This window comes from Neodiprion fabricii, chromosome 1 (assembly GCF_021155785.1).
Source record: "Neodiprion fabricii isolate iyNeoFabr1 chromosome 1, iyNeoFabr1.1, whole genome shotgun sequence".
Lineage (NCBI taxonomy): Eukaryota > Metazoa > Arthropoda > Insecta > Hymenoptera > Diprionidae > Neodiprion > Neodiprion fabricii.
Genome location: NC_060239.1, coordinates 15,018,708 through 15,041,746, shown reverse-complemented (window position 1 = coordinate 15,041,746; position 23,039 = coordinate 15,018,708). Strand labels below are relative to the sequence as shown.

At 40.9% G+C, this 23,039-nt stretch overlaps 2 protein-coding genes and 1 long non-coding RNA gene across 4 annotated transcripts in view; all 3 read right to left on the bottom strand.

Annotated features, from left to right (window-relative positions):
* The window catches only part of LOC124188024 (arylsulfatase J), an 850,127-nt gene that overhangs the window by 775,081 nt on the left and 52,007 nt on the right, over positions 1–23,039 (bottom strand). The window lies entirely within an intron of this gene.
* On the bottom strand, positions 1,252–22,510 carry LOC124188029. Its single transcript, XR_006872226.1, has 3 exons — positions 22,501–22,510; positions 6,642–6,647; positions 1,252–1,337 (listed from the first exon to the last, which is right to left on the bottom strand). It is a non-coding gene; the product is annotated as an uncharacterized LOC124188029 (long non-coding RNA).
* LOC124188025 lies at positions 5,964–6,707 on the bottom strand. The gene is made up of 2 exons (XM_046580290.1): positions 6,187–6,707; positions 5,964–6,090 (listed from the first exon to the last, which is right to left on the bottom strand). The coding sequence occupies exons 1-2, from the start codon at positions 6,569–6,571 to the stop codon at positions 5,993–5,995; spliced, it is 483 nt and encodes a 160-aa protein (XP_046436246.1). The 5' UTR covers positions 6,572–6,707; the 3' UTR covers positions 5,964–5,992.

The following is a 23,039-nucleotide window of genomic DNA, read 5'->3' as shown; positions in this document are numbered from 1 at the left end:
CCATCAGAGGAGGTTCATTATAAAGATACTTTTTCATTATAAAGTGACAAAGAACGCACAATAATGGGTTTATCTCATAGGCTCTGGCCCCAAGATAAACCGTACTCGTTACAATACATGGGCGACCATACCGAAATCGTACGATATTTCATGAAATACTTCATAACTACGTCAAAAATGGTAAGAATGTACTGAAAATAGTTCGACGTTCATCGTCTAAGCCGATTCCAGCAAAACTAAGAGCAAAATTGAGCGTTCTAACTATTTCGATTATAAATAATTGTTAATTCGAAAAAATCCATTAGTTTGGCAAATACCGAGCCGATAGGAATTATTATTAGATAGTACTAGGGGCTTCGCCCCTGCGCGCTTCGCCCGCCAACCCCACCTCGGCGCTACGCGCCTCACTATTTCCTTATACAGTGTCTGTGAGAGGTGAATTTATTTGTGCTGATTTGATGACAGGTCTGCAACTGTTGATCGGTTGTTTCCGATCAACCCGCCATTGCTATTGGCTCCCTATGCAGGTCTGCTTGGATTGTTTTCGTAAACGAATCCACTCACATGTACAAAACCCCCGATGCCATGCATCCCCAATTGCATTTGGCGACTTATTTTGCTATAGTTATTATTTTCCCCATAGTAGAAGAAATTCATAGCTTTGCTATAAATAGAATTTCTATGGCTTCAGACAAATTAAAAACTCGGTATGATATTCGAGCCAGGGATATAAAATTTAATCCCGGAGATTCTGTCAGACTCTTTCAACCTCGAAGACAGACAGGACGATGTCCGAAACTGCAAAAAAATTTGGAAGGCCTTTACTTAGTGGTTAACCGGATCAAGGATTTACAGGATCCGAGAAAACCTATTTCTTCTCTGATATAACTCTCCTCGAGTTCTGTTTCATGACTTCTGCTGACATGTTTGCCAGTATTATATATTTCTCACCTCTGCGTGTCGATCTTGGGTGCCGTATACACAATACGCCGGCGCGCGAAAAAGACAATTCCCGTCGGGAATCATCTTGATAATTCTCGTTTGCATGTTTATTTTTTGCGTGTCAGAAACAGACACCTATAAAAATATATGCAAAGACTGTCATAAACAGCCGATGACAGCTGTCAAAGGAAGTTTTGTTTGCTAGATAATTTTTGTTTTGTTTTCGGCATCTCACTCCACCGCCAACTTCATGCGTATGCTATTGTTATTATAATCTTTTTTATACTATTGTTATTTTAATCTTCTCTATACTATTTTGATTATAATCTTTCTTACCTGTTCATTTGTTCGGAACTTTTTTATTAGATAGAGAGACATACAAAATAAGAAGAATTCTTCCCGTAAAAAATACAAAAAATCAATTCTCCACTCTGGACTATGGCTCAAAATGTTTGTTTTGGGACCCAGAAATTATGTGAATTTTTGTAACAAAATAACAAATGGCGTTTTTTTTTCAGTACCAAAACAGGGTTTGAAACATTTTTTAAAAAAGAATGGTTGGGACGAAAAATCTGAAAAAAAATGTAAGTGCTTTTTTCAGGTTGTCAAATCATATATAAAATAACAAAGCAAATTGGTGGAAGTCAGGGAAAATGTCCTCTCAGTTGACATGGAATACCTCATATACAGGCATAAAAATATTAGTCATTCGAACGGACTGTAAAACATTTTTTTTCAAGCTCACAGTTATGGAGAGTTAATTTTTAAACAAGTACTTACAGCCATCAAACCCAATAGAAAAACGAAATATCAATTTTATTTGCATCACCTGCTCAGGCCCCGCGACGTTGAGGGTTCCCAGCCGCGTGGCGGCGGTTGCTGTGCTTAGTAAGGGTATAGCGTGAGTTAGTTAGGATCGATCGCTCGAATAGGTTGTAACGCTAAATTCTGTTACCCTCAGATGAGGACTCACTGTCGACACTTTGGCGCGATTCTCCACTTATTCTGAACATTACACTATAACGAAATAAATTACGTTGGGCGCCAGACGCGTTAGCGTCTATTTTCAAACAACAATACGAATCAAGAAAAATCATACAAAACCGTACGGAAAATAATTAGAGAACCCGTTGTATGGCTGGCTAGGCTCAGGTACTCACACGAACTGGTATAGTGGCGGTATTCAAGGCACAGCTAACGATAATTAAATAATTAAAGAAAATAATGAAATAAAGAATAAACTCAAGTCAGGAAAAATGAACAGATCAATCGGTCATATATTGTCGAGTAGGTTACAGGGTTAAGACAGACAAATGAAATGGTATCGATACCGGTAGTTAATAAAATAAGCAATAGTTGTCCACAAAAATTTCGGTAGAATAGAATTAAACGGTAGCTTTGAAACGAGAGACGGTAGTTGACAGAGAAAAATGAGCGTAGGTCGGGAGAAGCGATATAATGCCGGAATTTACTTAAAACTACACGTCACTGGGCGACGTGATCTTACCCAAGTTGCAAATGACGCTACGGAAGTTATTATTCTGTTAATTGAAAACGAGAGTAAGAACTTTATTGCAATCGGTAAAAAACAAATTAACGATAGCTCGGTAGATAATAACGGGAGAATACGTCGAATTTACCGTAGATTCTAATCAGTACGAAAGATTGACATTCATGAATAATTTATAAAATCGGTAGCGTAAACGATCGACTGGATATACGGTCAAGTACGATAGATAATTTTCGGTAGAGTTACTCATAAACGATAGAATCAATGATTCACAATAATTACGGATCTGAAGAATCAAACAATGAATTCTTAAACATAACTCTCGAGATAATACAAAATCACCAGAGAATACAAAATTATGAGAGAGTGAGAATTTCGGAGAGTTTACAAAATAAAGAGATACACTAAATACACCGCAGCGCAGTACCGAAGAATCAAGAATATTACGCAGAACTCAAATTAACAAGATACAGAGAAAAGAATAACAAGCAGAATTAATAAAGAATTGACAATAGCAATAGAAAAAGGTGTGGTAGTATTCAGAGGCTGATTGTACGCTCGTTTATACTCTAAGGAAATCGATATACGGTACAATAGGCAGGAAATAAATAAAAATATAATCAGCAATAACAGAAATAAAATATAAGGCATACCACTATTACAAAAAAAAGCGTGTGTGTCAGCTCCGACGCACGACTGGAGTCTACTCCTTACGAATGATAATTATGATATATATCGAATAGAAAAAGAGGGTAACTAAACGCATCTTCCAAAATGATAAGAGAAGCAAACATATATCTGTAATTATCCGGATTATTTATATTACTTGGAAAATTTCCAAATTTTGAGTGCATATTCGTAATAAGTGACCGCAAAAACCCCTGAGTACCAGCTTTCCTTCCCGTCAAACGACTTTTCACATTTTCGGTCCGGCATATTGGATCCGCCATCTTGAATTTCTAACTTTTGAGTGCAGATTTGTGATTAGCGACTCCGAAAACTGTCGAGTGCCAACTTTCGCTTTCGTCAAGCGACTTTTTGCGTTTTGGACCAGGATCTTTAATTTTCAAATTTTGAGTGCGGATTCTTAATCAGCGACCCTGAAAGCCCCCATTACAAAATTCAAGTCGATAGTAAGTAAGGAAAAATGTGTGCCGCTAAGGGTTAATATAAGTAATATAGAATATTATATAAATATAAAATATGTATATTAAATCAATTAATCGAAAGTAATAAAAACACTAAATAAAAGATCTAGTTGTTCGTATTTGAAATGTATATTATTCATAAATGTAAACGATAAGCTTACCAATCAACCGCATCCATGTGTTTTTCGGATTCTTCTTCATTGTCATCTGAATCAATTTCTTCCATATTTTCAAATATTATTTTCAAATATTTTGACGTGATAACGTCACGTCTTATAAATTCATACGCAGGCACATAACACACACGTACAAACTGTAACGTGGCGTTTCAGAATCGCCCGTCACAAGGGCACACAACCGCTATTATTTTTAGTTTACGCGTCCTCAGCAGGGTACTCCAACCGAACTCCATACACAATAGGCAATAACTACTTCTAACTAATTCTTTTTTGTGAATTCTTTATTTCGCGCTTCGGCGCAAGCTAACAAGGTACTTGGACGACAACGATCCCGATCAACAAGGGACCACTAGCTACCGTTCGCAGCTCTCGACGACTTCGCCTACTGACGGTCTCATCAGACTACACTGGCTACCTTGGTGCACCTTTATATACACCTGGGCTAGCATCCACCCGAACCTTCCGTATCGCCTCGACTGCCGGTGAACAGGGAGACAAAAATCCTCCCGGCCGCCGAGGGCACCGTTTCTCGAAGAGGAACAAGCGGCCAGCTCTATCGGATGCCGTAAGGATGGCGTGAAGGGCAGACCGTAGCCTGCCATCCTCCGACTTACCGGCCTGGTGCCGGACCGACCCCAAACCACTACGTCCAGGTTGATAAAGCCATCATTCTGAGGATCGACGCTGCCTTCCTATCGGCAGGGACTAATTGTGTGGGTCGTGGTCCACGGTTTGGCCAACCGTCTGACTGCACGACCTCAGGTACAGGCAGCTAGCTACTGTCTGTGCAAAAGGCCGGTGGAGGTGAACAATGAGGCGTCACTCGCCACCCGGTAACTTTGGCCGAGAGGCACCCTGTGTATGCCTCTGCCAAAGAAGTCCCCGATGATAGGCAGCCTGGACCGTAAACCGAAGCAGCTACAAAATCGTACGAGTTGGTGTCAACGACGAAATCGCGAGCAGCACATTACGCCACATCTAGCGGTAATTTTGGAAAACGTATGACCACGCAGTAACCAATATTCGCCACAGGGGGATGGCCTATTTGCGGTGGGGGTCAACCGACCAATCAAAGAAGAAGAAGAATCACCTCACGACAACCGCGAGATCGGCGAGCTGAACTACGACCTGCTATTCTACGCTTGACCTGCTGAGTGACAGCGTCGTTCTCCCGCATCCTTCCGATTATTTTATCGATTCCATCTACCGCTCCTTCTTCCTTTCATTCTACCATTATCGTACCTACTGTTTTTTTTTCATACTCTCGATCATTGTACTACCGTTCACTTCTTCCTATAAATTCAATTCCTTTCCTTTCTTTCTACTCTCTTTATGTATATATATATATATACATAAAAAAGTTACAAATTCTTTAAAATATCAAGTATAACCATATTTGCTATTTAAAAAAATATCAATTTACAGATGGATTTGATTCTCACCGCTATATACAAATTTAATATAATTACAATAAGGGATTTATAAAAAGGGAGATGGAGTGCCACGCTGATAAAATGTTATGCTCAACGCAGTGAGAATTTATCATTTCACTGCAATGAATATTGACTGCGATGACACTAAATCTATATCATTTCACCTGACGCAGCAGTAAAATTGATTTTACAAAATTTCATACAGTGTTGTATACCATAACTATTTCCTCTACAATATCTGTCACCGCAGTGAGAATTTATCATTTCGCTGCATTGAATGTTGACTGCGATGACACAAAATCTAGATTCCTAACGCAGCAGTAAAATTCATTTCACAAAATTTCTTACGGTGTTGTATGCCATGATAACTATTTTCATTACGATAACAGACACCGTGGAGTTAATTATTGAGATAAGTCACATTTGCAAAAATTACACGTACGTTTTTTTTTCTCAACAATAAACATTGAAGTCACAATAGCAGCTTGACCGCAAGTTAATACTTGGTGTCGAGGCGCTGGAAAAAATCTATAGCAATCCTGCATTCCAGTATGCAAAGGTGACACTGCGAATGAACTCAGATACTAGTGAGAGCTCTTGCGCCGTCTCAGTCTTATCCACTGGGATGTAGGATTGTTATAGAAATATTAGATTGTTGTGAAAATTTACAATTCCTGGCACAATCTTTCCATATTCTCTATAACTAATTTCTTTTCCTCTTCAGCAGCTCTACGGCAGGAATCTTTCGTAGCAGCTTCCAATGCTGGTCCAATTTCTCTTTCATATCTTTTTAAAAACATGGGACCCGATGGTTGGGATGTTTAAACAATTCAATAATTTGTTCAACGCCGTTTCTCCAATGCCAGAATGAACTGCACCTGTAAAATGAATTTTGATATTAGGCATATCCTTGGCAGGTTAATCCGTTCTTCGAATTAATTTCTATATTTTGCACAATTGAAAAAATAACTCACCCAATACAGCTTTCGTATTCACATCAGCGTGCGTCTTATTTTCCAATGTTGCGTGTGTTTTGCCTGTGCGTACTTGGGTTATAGAACAACACTCGTCGCAGGCAATGTGCAGAATTGAGTTCAATCCCATTCGCGTTTCTTTCACCGCTTTCCTCAATAAAATATCTTTTTTGCAGCGAATACACTTCAATTGTTGGGCCAGATATTCTAAATCGACGATTCGGCGCCCTTCGACAGCAAATTCTTGTTGCCGATCATGGAGGTTATGTCCACTGTCCTCTCGTTTAGCGGCATTCGCTCGACACATGGCGGAAACTGCTTTTAGTTTTTTATCGAGCACTTTTTTCTTCACAAACTGACCCTTGAATCGCGTTTGGGTTGCCATTATCAAGATTTTTTTTTCACAAAACAAATATAACTTTACAGAACTCTGACACTTTCACGTTGGACGCTACTACATACTGAAAAATTGCGATGTTGCCAAGTTTACAGAGGCGCTCTCTATATGTGTAGGGGCCCTATCCATGCATAAGGTGTGATTGTGTAAGACATGAACAGTGTACAGCATCGCCAAAAGTTCGAGAAAGGCAGCGCCACGTACGTATGAGATCTTACTGTACACTGCGGTCGAAACTTTTGGCTGATACGTGTACATACAGAACTACCTTAAGGAGTAAACTCCAAAAATTATGAAACGGAAGATAAAGCCTATAGGGCTCAAAATATATATGTATTTATGTAATTTATATATATATGTAACTTTGTATGTATGTATGTGAGTGTATAGTAAACGAGGGTATATTATCGTTATTGCAGGGAAAGTTTTGGAAGAAATGGAGCACAATCATGCTCCTGACAGTGCAAAAATTGAAGCGCGAAAGACGATCGTGGCCTTAAAGAAACGTGCTGCAACATCAGATGAACACACAAGTGCCGTGGTTAGTGCTGGTACGTCTAAAATTTCAGTTGCTGGGGTTACGTCGATTCCGAATACTTCTGATTCGGCTGGTAATGTGCAAAGAACGAGGAAAAAAGTGAATCCTTAGCTCACTAATCCAGCAACACGCGGGGACCTTGTATTAACGGATATATTCATAATAATTGAGAAAGGTGATTCATTTTTGTTGCACGACAGTGGTGGTCCTGATCGATTTTTGGTTTTCACGACGAAGAAGAATCTGGAGTTCTTGGGAAAATGCGAATAGTGTTTGGCGATGGTACATTCGAATCAATCCCGTCTATTTTTGCGCAAATGTACACCATTCATAGACTGGATAAAGGCGAAGTCATCCCTCTAGTTTATGTACTGCACCAAGCAAGTATAAGGATGTTCACGTTTCGGTGCTGAATTATTTAGAAAAGCGCAGGCCTGAGTTAAATCCTCGGAGTATTATGATCGACTTCGAACGAAGTTCTGCTAATGCCTGTACTGAGTGTTTTCCCGGAATCGATATTCGAGGTTGCCATTTTCATTTCGCGCAATGTATATGGCGACACATTCAAAGCGTTGGTTTGCAAGTGAAGTACGGTGAAGATGCTGAGTTTGCTCCTCACGTGAAAATGTTGATCGTCTCAGCATTTGTCCCTGTCGACGATGTCGTCGCGGCATTCGAAACCCTGATGGCATTATTTTGAAAATAACGAGGATATAATGATGCCAGTTACCAATTACCTCGAGGATACGTGAATTGGACTTATGTCCAGACGGAAACGTCGTCGATCTCGGTTGTTTCCGATCAGCATGTGGAATTGCTATTCCGCAGTGTTGGTGGATGAGCCGCGCACCAATAATGCTGTTGAAGGCTGGCATCGCGGATATAACGAGCGATTGCGAGTTAACGACGCTTCGATTGTAAAATTCATAACAGCTTTGAAATTGGAGCAGAGTACGACCGAATTGCTCATTGACTGTGATACGCCCAAAGCGTCGGAAATACCGAAATTTCGGTGAAAAATGAAGACTATAGTGCTGCAATACAAGAACGATAATACGATGGAGTTTTTGCGTGGTATAGCACACAATATATCGTTGTAAAAGTGGGTAGCGTGCGCTAAATAGCTAAATATTTATTTTTTTCGGTCTTTGTTTGTTTCTTCTTAGGTAGCGTGGACTCGTGTTTATTGATCACTGTATTCATATATTGAGTTAGCAATAAATTACATACATTATCGTTGTATTGAGTTGTTATCATGATATTTATTTTTCTTGAACTTTGTTTTTTCTTGAGTAGCGAGAGCTCATGTTTATTGTATTTCGTGAGATAGTGAGAGATATTGAATACAGATCATTGTCTTCATATCATTATATTGAGTTGGCAATAAATATCTATTTTTCTTGCTGATTCGCATGTACAATGTTTGTACAGTTATTTTTTCCTTACGGGTATATTTTATCACGGGATATTTTGTCGCGGGATATTTTGTCATGTAACCGATTCTTCTTCCGTTTGATTGGTTGGTTGACCCCCACCGCAAATACGCCATCCCCCTGTGGCGAATATCGGTTACGGTGTGATCATGCGTTGTCGAAGATTACCGCTAGATGTGGCGTAATGTGCTGCTCGTGATTTCGTCGTTGACATCAACTCGTACGATTTATTAGGTGCTTCAGTTTACTGTCTAGCTTGCCTATCATTGGGGACTCCTTTTGTAACATATGTAAGCCTAGCTACTAGCGACGTTATGTAATAACAATGGCATTCACGAATTGTAGCGCTAATGCGCGAAGAACACTACGACACGGTCAGTCGTCGACCAACCTTCGATCTGTGTACAGCACATATCAATGTAAATAAACGCCTTCTAAATATACTCACTGCCTTAACTCATTTCTATTCTCCGATACATTACAGTGGCGACGAGGTAAACTGGTGCGCGTATTAAAATAAAATATTAAAAATTAAAAGTGAATAAATACCGCATTTAACAATACTAATGAGTAATAAGAAAAACATCTCGTGGATTTATGATTTGAGTAAATCTCAAGTAATTGAAGAGTTAAAAAAAAGGCAAACATTTGAAGAAGAATCATTAACATTAGACAAATTGCGAAAAATACTAAAAAAGTTAGTTAAAAGTGAACAAAAAGATTCTAGTGAGAGTTCTGAAGGCAGTACAGAAAACTTAGATAAAAAAGAACTTGAAGTGAAAACAATCACACTAAAGAAAAAAATGGAATTTAACGCAAAAGTGAATTTCGAATTGGGTCAAGATGATTGGGAGCAGTTCGTAGAGCGAATGGAATTTTACTTTGAAGCAAACGAAATTAAAGAAGAAAAAAAGAAAAAAGCGATATTTTTATCAAATGTGAATTCAAAAATATACGCGGAAATTCGAAAAATCTGTGCACCGAAAAAACTCAATGATGTAACACTAACTGAAATTATTGACAAAGTAACAAATCATCTAAAACCAAAAGTGAATGTTACTGTGTTGCGTTCGCAGTTCCGTAGAAGAAATCAAAATATGGGTGAAACTGTTGCGCAATACGAAGCAGCATTGCAAGAATTGGCGACAAAGTGTGAATTCAAAGATTCTTCAGATGCCATTAAAGACCAATTTCTAAGCGGCATACTCAGCGATGACATTCGCGAAACACTTTTCAAGTTAGAAAATCTAACTTTAGAATTAGCCTTGAAAACAGCGACGGCTTGCGAAGAAGCAAAAGTAGCGTCGAGTAAGGTGAAGGCAAACGGTGAACAGTCCGAAAACAAACAAGACTTGTTACAGCTTAAATCAGAAATATTCCGGGGCTCCGCAAATAAAAGGTTCAATCACAAGCGAGGCTCTACATTTCACCAAAACAAAGGAAAATTCCAAGGCAAAAATTCTTCACGATACCAGCAGCGAAACAAAAACAATACACGTAACAATTCGAACTCAAACTGCCATCGTTGCGGAAAGCCGAATCACGAAGAAAGCAGATGTTGGCATAAAGACAAAACATGTAACAAGTGTAACAAGAAAGGGCATCTCGAATCAGTCTGCCGGAGCGGCGGTAAAAACCAAGCAACATTGAAAAATCTACAAGAGAAGAAAGAAGATAAGCAGTCAAGCACGGACGATGAATCATGGTTTGACGATTTTTTTCGAATAAGCGTAAGTGATCCTGTAATGAAAATTAACTCTTTAGAAAAAAAAGAGAAAATCGATCCGCAATATCTAAATGTAAAAGTCGGTAATAAAGTTTTGAAAATGGAAGTAGATGGTGGCGCCGGAATTTCGGTTATAAGTCAATCGGATTACGAAAAATATTTTGCGAAAAATGAATTAAAAAATTGTAACTTGAAAATTAATTATTACTGCGGTAAAGAAAGTCCACCGGTAGGAATTTTACGAGATTTAAAAATTGAATACGAACAAATCGCGACTACTGGAAATTTATATGTTATGGAAGGAAGCGGGGTACCACTTCTTGGACGCGATTGGTTATCAAAACTAGGCCTGTGGCCCTTAGAAATAAAACAAAAAATTGTAAAACCTTGCTTAAGCAATACTATAAATTGCATAAAAAAAGAAAACAAGTTAGAGGATTCAAGAGAAAAAATTTTTGAAAAACATGCAAATTTATTTTCCCCGGGGATCGGAACTTTTACTAAAGGTAAAATAAAAATACATTTAAAAGACAACGCAGTTCCGATTTACCATAAACCAAGAAGTGTACCGTTCGCACTAAAAGAAAAAATAGAAAATGAATTAGATCGCCTAACGAAAGAGAAAATAATATCTCCAGTCGACGTAAGTGAATGGGGAACACCAATCGTTCCTGTATTAAAGCCGGACGGCACAGTGCGAATATGCGGAGACTATAAAGTAACCGTTAACCCTTTGATGGTGATCGATAGACACCCCTTGCCGCGAGTCGAACACTTAATTGCTGAAGCCCAAGGCGGTGAAATTTTTTCAAAAATTGATCTAAAAGAAGCGTTTGCACAAGTAGAAGTTGAAAACAGCAGCAAAGATTGTTTAACGATTAGCACTCACAAAGGGTTATATCGACCAAATAAATTGTTTTATGGTGTTGCTTCGGCGCCGGGTTATTTTCAAAAGAAAATGGAGCAAATTTTCGCAAAAGTACCAAACGTTTATATATTTATCGATGATATTTATATCAAAGCTAAAAATATTGGTGAAATGTTAAAAACGCTTGAAACTGTATTCAATATTTTGGAAGAATGCGGGTTAAAAATACGGAAGAGAAAATGTGACTTATTGCGCGATCGTATTCGTTATTTAGGCGTGGAAATTGATAAAAATGGTGTACGCACAATAAATGAGAGGATCGAAGCAATCGATAAAATTCCAGAACCAAAAAATTTAAAACAGTTACAATCGTTTCTAGGCACAATAAATTATTACGAAAAATTTATTAAAAATCGAGCAGAAAAATTCGCTCCACTTTATAATTGTTTGAAAAAGAATAGTTTCAATTGGACGCAAGAATGCAAAATAGCCTTTCAAAACGCGAAAACTGAATTAAAAGCAGGCAATCTACTGATCAATTATGATCCAAAAAAACCGCTTATACTAACATGCGATGCGTCCGATAACGGAATTTCAGCTGTTTTGTCGCATCTAACTAAAGATGGCGAGCGTCCAATTGCATACGCTGCTGAAGCGCTAAATTCACATGAAAGAAATTACGCAATTATTGATAAAGAGGCGAAAGCAATAATTTTCGGTGTCACCAAGTTTTACGATTATATCTACGGTAGAGAATTCACATTAAAAACCGACAATGAACCGCTAGTGCGTATTTTCGGTCCAAAAAAAGGGATTCCGATAATGGCGGCTCGAAGACTGCAGCGTTACGCAGAATTTCTAAGTGCTTTTAGATATAACATAAAATATGTAAAATCATCTGCTAATTGTGCGGATGGACTCTCACGATTGGTTAACCTTAATGAAAAAGAAATAAATGTAAAAGAAAACACTTATTTGAATTATATAGAAAATGAAACAAATGAATGTTTAGATTGGAAAATTGTATCGAGAGAAACGCGGAAAGACTTAGTATTAGCAAAAGTTATGAATTACGTTAAATACGGATGGCCGAAAGGCAAGTTGCCAGACGAAATTACACCCTTCCTGAACCGAAAGGACGAACTCACAATTGAGCAAGATTGCATTTTATGGGGATATAGAGTAATAATACCAGGAAAAATGATCAATACAATTTTGAATGAACTGCATAAAACGCACTTAGGAATAGTAAAAATGAAAGCAGTTGCGAGATCGTTCTTTTGGTGGCCCGGGATTGACGCGTGCATTGAGCGTACAGCAAAGGCGTGTGACGAGTGTGCGCGCGAGAGAGACAATCCGCCGGCGAGCTATTTAAATCCGTGGAAATGGCCATGCGGCGTTTGGGTGAAAATTCATTCCGACTTAATAGGGCCGATAGACGGGTTGACTTTCCTATTAATATTAGATGCTCGATCGAAATGGCCAGAAATTTTTTTAATGCCTAACACTACTTCAGGAAGTTTAATAAAAATGTTTCGTCAAGTTTTCGCACGATTCGGGTTTCCTGAGTGTTTAATAACTGACAACGGACCGCAGTATACAGCTCTAGAATTTAAACTATTTGTAAAAAAATCAGGAATAGAACATGTAAAATCAGCTGTCAAGCACCCAGAAACTAATGGGGCTGCGGAAAATTTAGTGCGAACTTTCAAAAAAGCGTATAAAAAATTGAAAAGACAGGGGTTATCCACTCAAAAAGCAATTGACACATTTTTATTCGACTATAGAACTACTAAACATTGTACAACCGGAGAAACCCCTGCTAAACTAATGCTCGGTAAAGAATTGAGAACACGATTCACTCTTTTACTTCCAAACACGGAGCAAAAAGTTAATGAAAAACATGATTGTCAAATTCAACATAAAAGGGGGAAAAGAATAATCGAATTTAAAGAAGGCGATTTAGTATGGGCGATGAATTTTAGCAAAAACGCTGCTCCTTGGTTGGAAGCAAAAATAAAGAGTAGAATCGGACCAGTAAACTATTTGATTGAATGGGAATCAGGTAAAGTGGATAAACGCCACGTCGATCAAATAGTAACTCGTGAAACGGTTGAATTAGATGACGTTGCACAGACAAACGAAAAAGCTAACGTTGAGAAAACTGTGTTATTGCGTAGATCCGCTCGGCTCCTAGAGAGAGAACAAAAATTAAGCGGAGAGAAAGTGTAACATATGTAAGCCTAGCTACTAGCGACGTTATGTAATAACAATGGCATTCACGAATTGTAGCGCTAATGCGCGAAGAACACTACGACACGGTCAGTCGTCGACCAACCTTCGATCTGTGTACAGCACATATCAATGTAAATAAACGCCTTCTAAATATACTCACTGCCTTAACTCATTTCTATTCTCCGATACATTACACCTTTGACAGAGGCATACGTAGGGTGCCTCTTGGTCAACGGTGCCGAGTGGAAAGTGACGCCTCATAGTTCATTTCCACCGGCTTCATTATATAGGCAGTGGCCGGCTGCTTATAATCGAAGAGATCATGTAGTCACACGGTGGCTTACCGTAACTCAAAACCGTGGATCATGACTCACATGATTAGTCCTTGCTGTTAGGAAGGCTGCGTCGATCCTCAGAATGAAGGCTTTATCAATCTGGACGTAGTGGTTTGGGGTCGGTCCGGCACCAGGCCGGTAAGTCGGAAGATGGCAGGCTACGGGCTGCCCTGTATGCCATCCTTACGGCATCCGATAAGGCGGGCGGTTGGTTTCTCCTTGAAGAGTGGTACCTTCGGCTGTAGGGAGGACTTCTACTTCCCTCTTCACCGGCAGTCGAGGCGATACGAGAGGTTCGGGTGGATGCTATCCCAGGTGTGTGGAAGTGCACCAAGGTAGCTAGTGTAGTCTTACTAAACCGTCGGTAGGCGAAGTCGTCGAGAGCTGGAAACGGTAGATATCGGTAGCTGTTGATCCCTCGGTGACCAGGATCGTTGTCGTCCAAGTACCTTATTAGCGTGCGCCGGAGCGCAAAATACAGAATTTACAAAGAAAGAATTAGTTAAGAGTAGGTATTGCCTACTTTGTATCGAGTTCGATTGGAGTATCCCGATCAGGACGCGTTTCGTAGAGATAAACAACGGTTGTGTGCCCTTGTGACGGGCGACTCTAAAACGCCACGTTACAAGGTAGGACGTGTTGTGAAGCTTTTGTTTCTTTTCGTGCGTTGAGATTGCATCATATTTTTCGTTCCGCGGAGTTTCAAGGTTCGCGCGAGTCTAGGTTTGGTTTGTGGGGACGCGGTCCATCCTCCGGTGATCGAAGGTGCTCGTTCCCGGGGCGAGCGTCGACGCAGCGACAGATCTGTTGCCCGAGTATCTCAGCGTTGCATTCCCGAGTTGTCGCCACGTCGAGACCGTTGTTTGTACGGCTATGGGCCATCTTGGACGCTCCCCGTTGCCCCGCTTCCATGTGACCGTCGGAAGTTGCGGCGTTTTATTTATTTAAATCCGTACTTGGTAAGCTAGTTTAATATTATAGAATGATCAATCAATTTAGTTGAGAAAAAACATACCAGCGAATTCACTGCCCTGTATCCTGTCAATTTTATTTGCCTTAAATGAATATTTGACTTGCTTTGGCTTTTCCCTCAGTCTCATGAGGAGAATTATGCCAAATCAAGCATCCTTTTCTTGTCTCGTAAAGTTAAGGTTTTATTCATTCACCCTCGCACTCACTCATCTCATCCCGATTAGCGTTAGAAGAGAACTCTTGATAAGTGATTAAACACTCCAAGAACCATGATAAGTAGTGTGTACTTATTTCTCGCTGTAACACGTTGAATTTTGATATGCTATTACCTGTATATTAAGCAAAATACGCGTAACGGCAATATATACCCGTTTCCTTATTATTACTTGTATGACACTACATGTTGAATTTCTATATTCTAGTATCTTTTTTATGCTTTGTCATTTGAGGCTGGTTACTTTTATGACACATTCTATTTCAATATTCTGGGTGGTAATAAACAATCTTTACCTTATATATCCTGGTATTTGTCTGCTTTTTTTTGGCAGCGTGCACATGTGCACGTGCGCATAAAATGAATCATCGGATGTTACACGGACTGACAGATATGTATTAAGTACGTTTATTCAATGGCTCTGATTTGGATGTATTACATAACAGATAGGAATCTGATCTGTCACTGCAAAATATACCTGCCATGCGCTGGATGCAAAAAATAAGAACATGAATGATACATAACGGACTTGCAAGAATATTGTTTTGTGGGAGAACTGGAGCTTCAGGATCGCTGTTGGTTTCAACAAGCGGTGCATGGGGTCAAAAATAATTTGCTTTGAGTCCAGTTCATTTCACAATCATAACGGTGCAACATCATTCACAGTCGTCACCGGTTATTATCGCTTTATTTTTTTTTTTGTTTCACTTTTCACTCTTTTACAACTACAATGTTCAATATACTATGATGAAGCTCATTCTCAACAAAAACCCACAATACTAAAAAAATAAACATATATGTATAACTCTCTCAGTATATGTTTCGATAAATTAGTCCGTACTTGACGCTTTTTCCGCTGCTTCCGTTTAACACCCCCTATTCTACCATAGACGGTGGAAGGACAAACAGATAGCTTTCGGCCGTACGGTGCTGCCCTAATTCAGGGGAACGACGCTATTATTTTTCATGTGACTAGGTCGGAAACAAATCGCCCGCGTTGCGTCGATCGTGCGATTTCAACAAAAAAAAGAGAAAGGAAGATGAACCAAGAGACCGTATCGGCCTTTTTACTTATCAACTAGGTATATCGGTTGATTGCAACAGCAATGACCCATTAAAACATAATACAGTTAAGGACATGAGTGTTCATTATCGAGATCAGTTGGTAACATGACTATTTCAGAGATCGGACGTACATACTCTGACGATGCTGTCTTAATTTTTACGACGCGAATATGGCTGTCGGGCCCTAAGTGACAGTCCACACTGCGGGCTAGGTTCCATTCACCTGGAGGCAGATTCTGACCTTCAAGACGAACTAGCTGACCAGCTTTGAGTGAATGTAATCGCGAGACCATGCTTGAAGTTGGGGATCAGTCGTAGCTTTTTTATATTTTTCTTGCAATAGGCGATCTGCGCCTTTAAACGTAGTGCCACAGTCGCTTTGTATTCGCGAGGGAATTCCCCGTCGTGCTGTAAAGCACTTATATGCTGCGATGAATGCAGCTGAGGAGTAATTTGTCACAAGTTCCAAATGAATCGTTTTTACGGCAAAACAATCGAAAACTGCGATATGACAAGGGCTCGTTTTATGTCCTCGACCGCTTGACGTGCGGACTTGAATGGGTCCAGCATAGTCCACTCCATAATAGAAGAAAGCGCGAGTGACTTTGGAGACGCGAGATTTCGGAAGATCGGCCATAATTTTCAACAAGCTTTTGGCGCAAAGTCGAGTGCATGTTATGAATTTATAGATGACCGATTTGATTTGCGGCCGTGGTTGAAGTAACCAGCCGGTTTATGGAATTGTTCTCAACGTGAGTTTTGTTCCTCAGTGCAGACACTGAATATGAACATGACGAATGAACTTTGTTACGAGGGGGTGCGCGCCCAAAATAATGGGATGCTGACGTTCGTACGGGAGATCGGAGTGTTGGAGACGACCTCCGACACGGAGAACCTTTGTATCTGGGTCGATAATAGGATTGAGAGAGAAAATCCGACTTTTTCGCGGGACTGGTTGACCAGGTTCGACAGCACGAAGCTCCGTAGGAAACATTTGGGTTTGAAGATATTTGTATAGGGTGATTGTCGCTGATGACAGTTCGGTGGACATGAGGTAATCGTGATGACATGGTCGCCGCTCGATCGGAGTCGGGCCTCGGCTTTGGACTCGTGCTTGTAGATTGAGCACGTATCTACGAACGTATGTGATTACGTAGACGGCTTCAGTCCATGAGGAGATCTTGAGGGCGATGCGGTGCAGTAGATCGCGCTCTGACGTTGTGGCGACGTGGACTGACGCTTTTAATTCCATGTCTGCATCTGTAGGTGGGTCTGGGAAGGCATTTGGCCAATGATCGGTGTCACGTGTGAGCCAGTCTGGCCCGTTCCACCACAGGTTTGACTCAATCAGGTCAGCTGCTTGAGCACCGCGAGACGCCAGATCGGCCGGATTACCTTGCGTCGGGACGTGTCTCCACGAATGATTGGGAAGAATTGCGTCGATATCAGATACACGATTGGAGACGAGCAACTTTCAATTGAATGCGTGCTAGGTAACCATGACAGCGTGATACTCGAGTGTGTCCAGTATTGAACTGGAATTTCAGCGAAAGCGCGAACGTCGCGGATGGCGGTGATAAGTTCGGCTAACAGCAGCACGGCTTGGAGCTCGAGTCTATGAATTTTTACTTGTTTGCTAGGAGCGACTTTCGTCTTGCTGATGATCAACGACACAAAGACTTCGCCATGGGCATTAATTGTGCGAATTGTCTCGGTGGACGCATCAGCGAAGCCGTGAAGTTGGTTGTCGATATTATTAGTGTGAAATCCATTCCATCGCGGAATTGTGACGTCAGACAATAAAGAGAGAGATTTGACACAGTGAATCCATTGTGTCATGAGTAACGGCGAGAGATTATCGTCCCACTAGACATCATTCAGCCATAGATGTTGCATAAGGATCTTGCCCTTGATAATGGGGGGCGCAACCCAGCCGAGTGGATCAAACAATTGCGCGAGGATTAAAAAGACTCGTCGTTTGGATAGCGTGTCAGGGACGTCGATCTTGACGGAAAATTGAAATATATCTTTAGTCGGGTTCCATTGGATGCTTAACACCTTGACACCATGGGCGTCAGGTGACGATGGATCCCATGGCAATCCATGATTCGCAGGGTCAATGTCAGAGATCAAATGAGGTGCGTTGCTTGCCCATTTACGAGGCTCCAGTTTTGCTTTCTTGAGCAGCGTCGTGACTTCTACGCGCGTCCGGGAGGCCAAACGCTCGTCAAAATCTCCAAAGAGCAGATCGTCGACAAATGTGTCTTTCTCAAGAACAATAGACGCGCGAGGATACGCTTCTCCTCCATGGCCAACGAGTTGTTTTGGGACACGCTGAGCTGAATAGGGTGCAGGATGAGTTCCATACGTGACTGTGTTCAGTCGATATTCTACGATGGGATCTGTAGTCTTGGATCGCCATAGCACGGGTTGATAATCTCTGTCGCGGGGCTCAACGAGGATTTCCCTGTACATTTTGGCGATATCCGCGATGAAGACGAACGGATATGCTCGCCATTGGGATAGGACCACGGAAAGTTCGGCTTGTAATTTAGGCCCAGTGACCATGTGGTCGTTGATTGATGTGCTGTTTGATGTTTTGTATGAGGCGTTGAATACAACACGGAGTTTGGTCGTTTGATTTTTTTCTCGAAAGACTGGGTGATAAGGCAAGTACACGATCGGGGTGTCGCTTGACTCGAGTTTTGAGACTCCACTCATGTGATATATTGATTCATATTCGTTCGTGAATTCCGCGGACGCTTTTTAATGATCTGGGTTTTTCGCGAGGAATAATTTCCATCGGCTAAGCAATCTTTCCGTTGTGATAGAGCTGGAACATTTGTCATAAAATGTAACAGTTTTATATCCTCTCGTAGGAACATGCCGGGGATTATTCATATGAGTGCGAAATTCATCGTGCAGCAGAGCCCACCTTGCGCGCTTGGCTTCCTTATCGGCAGCAGTGCTCAAATTACGCGATTATATGCACTGTCGCTGAGCCTAGCGAGAGGCCCACTAGTCATTCTCAATACTGCCTCCCGGCGTAACGCACGCCTAATTTTGCTTATGCATAAATTTAATATAGCGTTAACGCCCGCACTCACAATTGTTGTAATCGATTATAACGCAATTCTCCGTTTTCAATAAACATATGAATATATATAATCGTTGCGTCATTTCCGCATGACAAGTTTGGCGATCCTGCCAGGATCCGGTTCAAACCAACGAACGCGGCGCGCGTATTAAAAGGCTAGATCATAGTGATGAACTTTGGAAGTGAGTGCATGAAACCAATAAATCCATGCGCGAACCTTCGGCTACGCGTTTAGAAGTAATTATTACGGATTGCACCTAGCAAGGGATAGAGTGAAAGGCCGCCTTGCGTAGACAGTCAAGGACTGTGTGTAGACCGCTTGATAATCAGGGACTGAGTGTAGACCGCCCAATTCTGCACTGGTCAATTTCCATAGTGAACCTGTGTATTTATTGAAAAGAAAGCAAGTATAAAATTCTGCACTCCTTAGATAGAATGAACTTCGCGTTTGAACCAACTGAGTGAAGTGAATTGAGAATAAGGACACTCAGACTCGGACTGCTCTTATATTCTTGCCCTTGGTGCTTGTCAGAGACTCCAGGACATCGAAGCCTCGTACCGACGGCTATAACGATATTCGAGTGTGATGCTGCACACCTCAATTTGGCTACTCCTAGCGTAAGTATGAGCATTTTGCTACTTACACGAGTCACCATAAACGTATTGAAGAAAAATCGTGATTGAAACTGAAAATTTGAGGGTCAAACTTGAATCATTCAAATAAATGAAGTCAAAGCTTGACTCAAGGTGAATTTGAAAATAAAATCACCATGGAAGTGAACGAAAACAACGACCGGAGATCGGCAGTACCTCCAACTATTGCTGAGACTGCAGAAGATGGACAATCCGTCACTTCTAAATTCCTATTCGAAGAGAGATTTTTGGATTTGACAAACCAAATGACCCAGCTTGCGGATAGGCTAAAAGAAGCCACCGAACGTGATGATTTGATTGCAATGGGCAGATACCGTCTTGATCTAGAGCAATTAAACGAAGAGAGGTTAACTTGCGTCAACTTGCTCGCCGCGAAGATTTGCCTATAGAAGAGGTTACCCGTTTTATTCAATTGAGAAATCAAGAACGCCGTGAACACGACTTCATTTGTCGCAATAATGTAGAAATAAATCGAAACTCTGAGACAGTTCCACGTCCCGAAGACACGCTTGAAGGCGTCACCAACCAAATGTTTCAGGAAATGCAACAATCAAATAACCAATTACCAACTAACGATGATCCGAATGTTTCTAATATTTTAAGACTGCCCGGCAATCATACCGGAGCGATACCGCGAATTCAAGTGGATACCGCGCGTCTCGTAGAATCGGAAGTGAAAGGTCCTACTCAGATAGCCCCTTCAACCGTAAAAAACCCACCACGTTACTCAGCATTATACGGGCTTGCTCAAAACTGATTACTGCCACCGACACTGCGCATCAATGAGGTGGGCTCCCCAGCCAATTCAGACTGGGACCATCAAGGTATAAATACGATGCCTATACCGATCCCTCACCAAAATCGCTTATGAGAAAACGAACGATTCTCCACCGCGTAAGCCAATGTAAGCCATGATATCTTGTCGAATACGGATTCGACACTACAACGCGTTCTCGAACGTACGCCTTACGCGAAAGCCTAGTCCACAGTGGCCTATAGGTCAGACGGATCACGAAAGCCCACGACGTACTGGTAGCAATACCCGTGGCAACGTCCCTCGTCGTCGTCTAGAACAGCAAGAAGAGAACAAATTCAGAAGAGCCTTGGAAATGTCTGCTGCTTCACCACATCGTCGTCCGGACACTGTGACGTTCAGTGTGACCCAGTTGCTGGATGATCCCGAAACTTCACACCAACAGCAGAAGATAATGAGGAACATTGTAGAACTCGCTCGAAGAAACCAAACGAGAATTCAACCACCGGCAACTGCGCCACCCCGAGACGTGCTTCTTCCTCGAAACGCAAGAGACCCAGGCCCGTATGCACGAACGGAAGCTTACTTGAACAATGTCAGCCTACGCCCCGATGCTGCCGGAAGATACCCCGGAGAACCAAATCGCCCAGCGGACGAGCCCTACGCGATCCAAGATTTCCTACCCGCGTTTCAAGCCATCAAGATGATTGATTGCAGACTGGAAGGAAAAGCAGGCGAAGACGTACACGCTTGGATCATGCAAGTAAAAGCCGCCGATATGGTAGTTATGCCAACCCAACGTTTCCCGTTTTTGAGCATGGTGATCAGCTTGAAGACGGGAGGAGCTCTTCAGAAGACCATCAACCAGAGGAGACCTCGTAAAATCCCAACTTTACTCAAAGTCATAAGATCAGCCGTCATTGTCGAGAAAAGTGCCACCACATTGGAAATGGAGCTTGGCAGAACAGGCCAAAAGGGCGACACTGTGAACGCCTACAATCTCAAATTCAATCAGATCTACCAAGATCTCGTAGCTGCTTTCAACAACTACGAGCGAACATCGATCCTAATCTTCGAGACCTCGGAAATAGCACTAAATGCCGCGAATGAAATTGCTGTACCAACAAGGAAACGTTTTCAGGTGTCCCCCGCCGATTTCGATGAAACTCTGGTATGTTATAGAGGGTCAAAATCGATGACATGCATATTTTTTTTATCGGCACAAACTCATTTTAAAGGGGTGAAACACCCCTCCAAAGTTGACCACCTCCCAAGATGATTTTTCTGTTTTGCATACAAGGAGGAGATTTCGATAACTAATAATAATAGTAATGAATACCTTGTCAAAAGTGATGAAAAACACACTTCGAATATTCTCAAGAACTCTTTATTTTAGGGGTTAACTTGTACGTACAAAGTTCATTTTTTACATTAAAAACAAGATGTTCATCAGAGCTCAATGAATCCAACAGCACTGTGAAGAGCATGCAAGAATACAGAATACGTGCTTTCGATTTTTTCCCAAAAACTGAATTCTTATCGACTTTTTTTCCAATATTGCGGATTATGTCTAGTATTTAGCCATGAACCATTGAATAACATTGTTTGAGGCTCGCATTCATTCTGGCATCGCTCTCTTATCATTTTACTGTTTTATCATTTTTTTTTCAAGAAACGTAAATATTTTTCATTTCAAGCAGACTATCAACTACTCGAAAATTGGATGTGTGTCATATGTAAACAAGTCATATCTCTACTTGATTTAATTCTATGGCACAGATATTTTTTTTAATGATTACGCGTATTTTTCGAATATTTTCAATATGAAAAGTCGTGAGACCGTTCAGTGCTTGTTGATACGTTAATAACAGAACTTAGAGCAGTTATTGAATTTCTTCTCATGTTTACAATGAAAGTGACTCCTATAAACGTTATGAAACTTCTGTGGGCAGCATTTGAAGTAATGAATATACCCGAGTCCCCGTTAACAAATGATGAACGTGAAATAGTATCGAACTTCGAAAACATTTTATTACAAAGCATGACAGAAGATAATAGTGTGGAAATGATTGAGGAAAATTCTCTTGACTTTGAAGAGCCCTACGAAAATCTTGAAACGTTCGCAGTGGAAGATGCAGATTTTCAGGTGTCTTCCGAAGGACCTGAAGATAGCTGTTCCGCAGATGAAGAACCTCTAAGTTCTGATTATAAAAAAAGAGCTGTTGAATATTGGAGAAGTGCAAAGACGAAAAAAAATCGCTCAATTGATACGGTTCGTCAGAGATATGAAAAAGTCAAATCAGTACGACAATTGCGTCGTTGTGCACACCAAATCAACCAGGGAGGGTCATACATGGAAAAATCGGCTCGCATATCAGAGTATACATTGCAGAATATGAAAAATGCCATTGACGCAGGCTAGATTGTTCATGATACGGATCTGCGAAGATGGGCTTTACAGGCCCAAGGACTTATCAGTCAAAAGGATTTTCGATTTAAAGCATTGCCAACGTGGTTACTTCACTTTAAGAAGATCCATCGCATTACTAGCAGAAAAATTAATAA

Bases quoted from the DNA above. Each gene is read 5' to 3' on its own strand.
- LOC124188025 (XM_046580290.1), bottom strand. From the start codon at position 6,571: ATGGCAACCCAAACGCGATTCAAGGGTCAGTTTGTGAAGAAAAAAGTG. The intron at 6,091-6,186 runs GTGAGTTATTTT...TTCATTTTACAG, and splicing joins GAATACGAAAGCTGTATTGG to GTGCAGTTCATTCTGGCATT.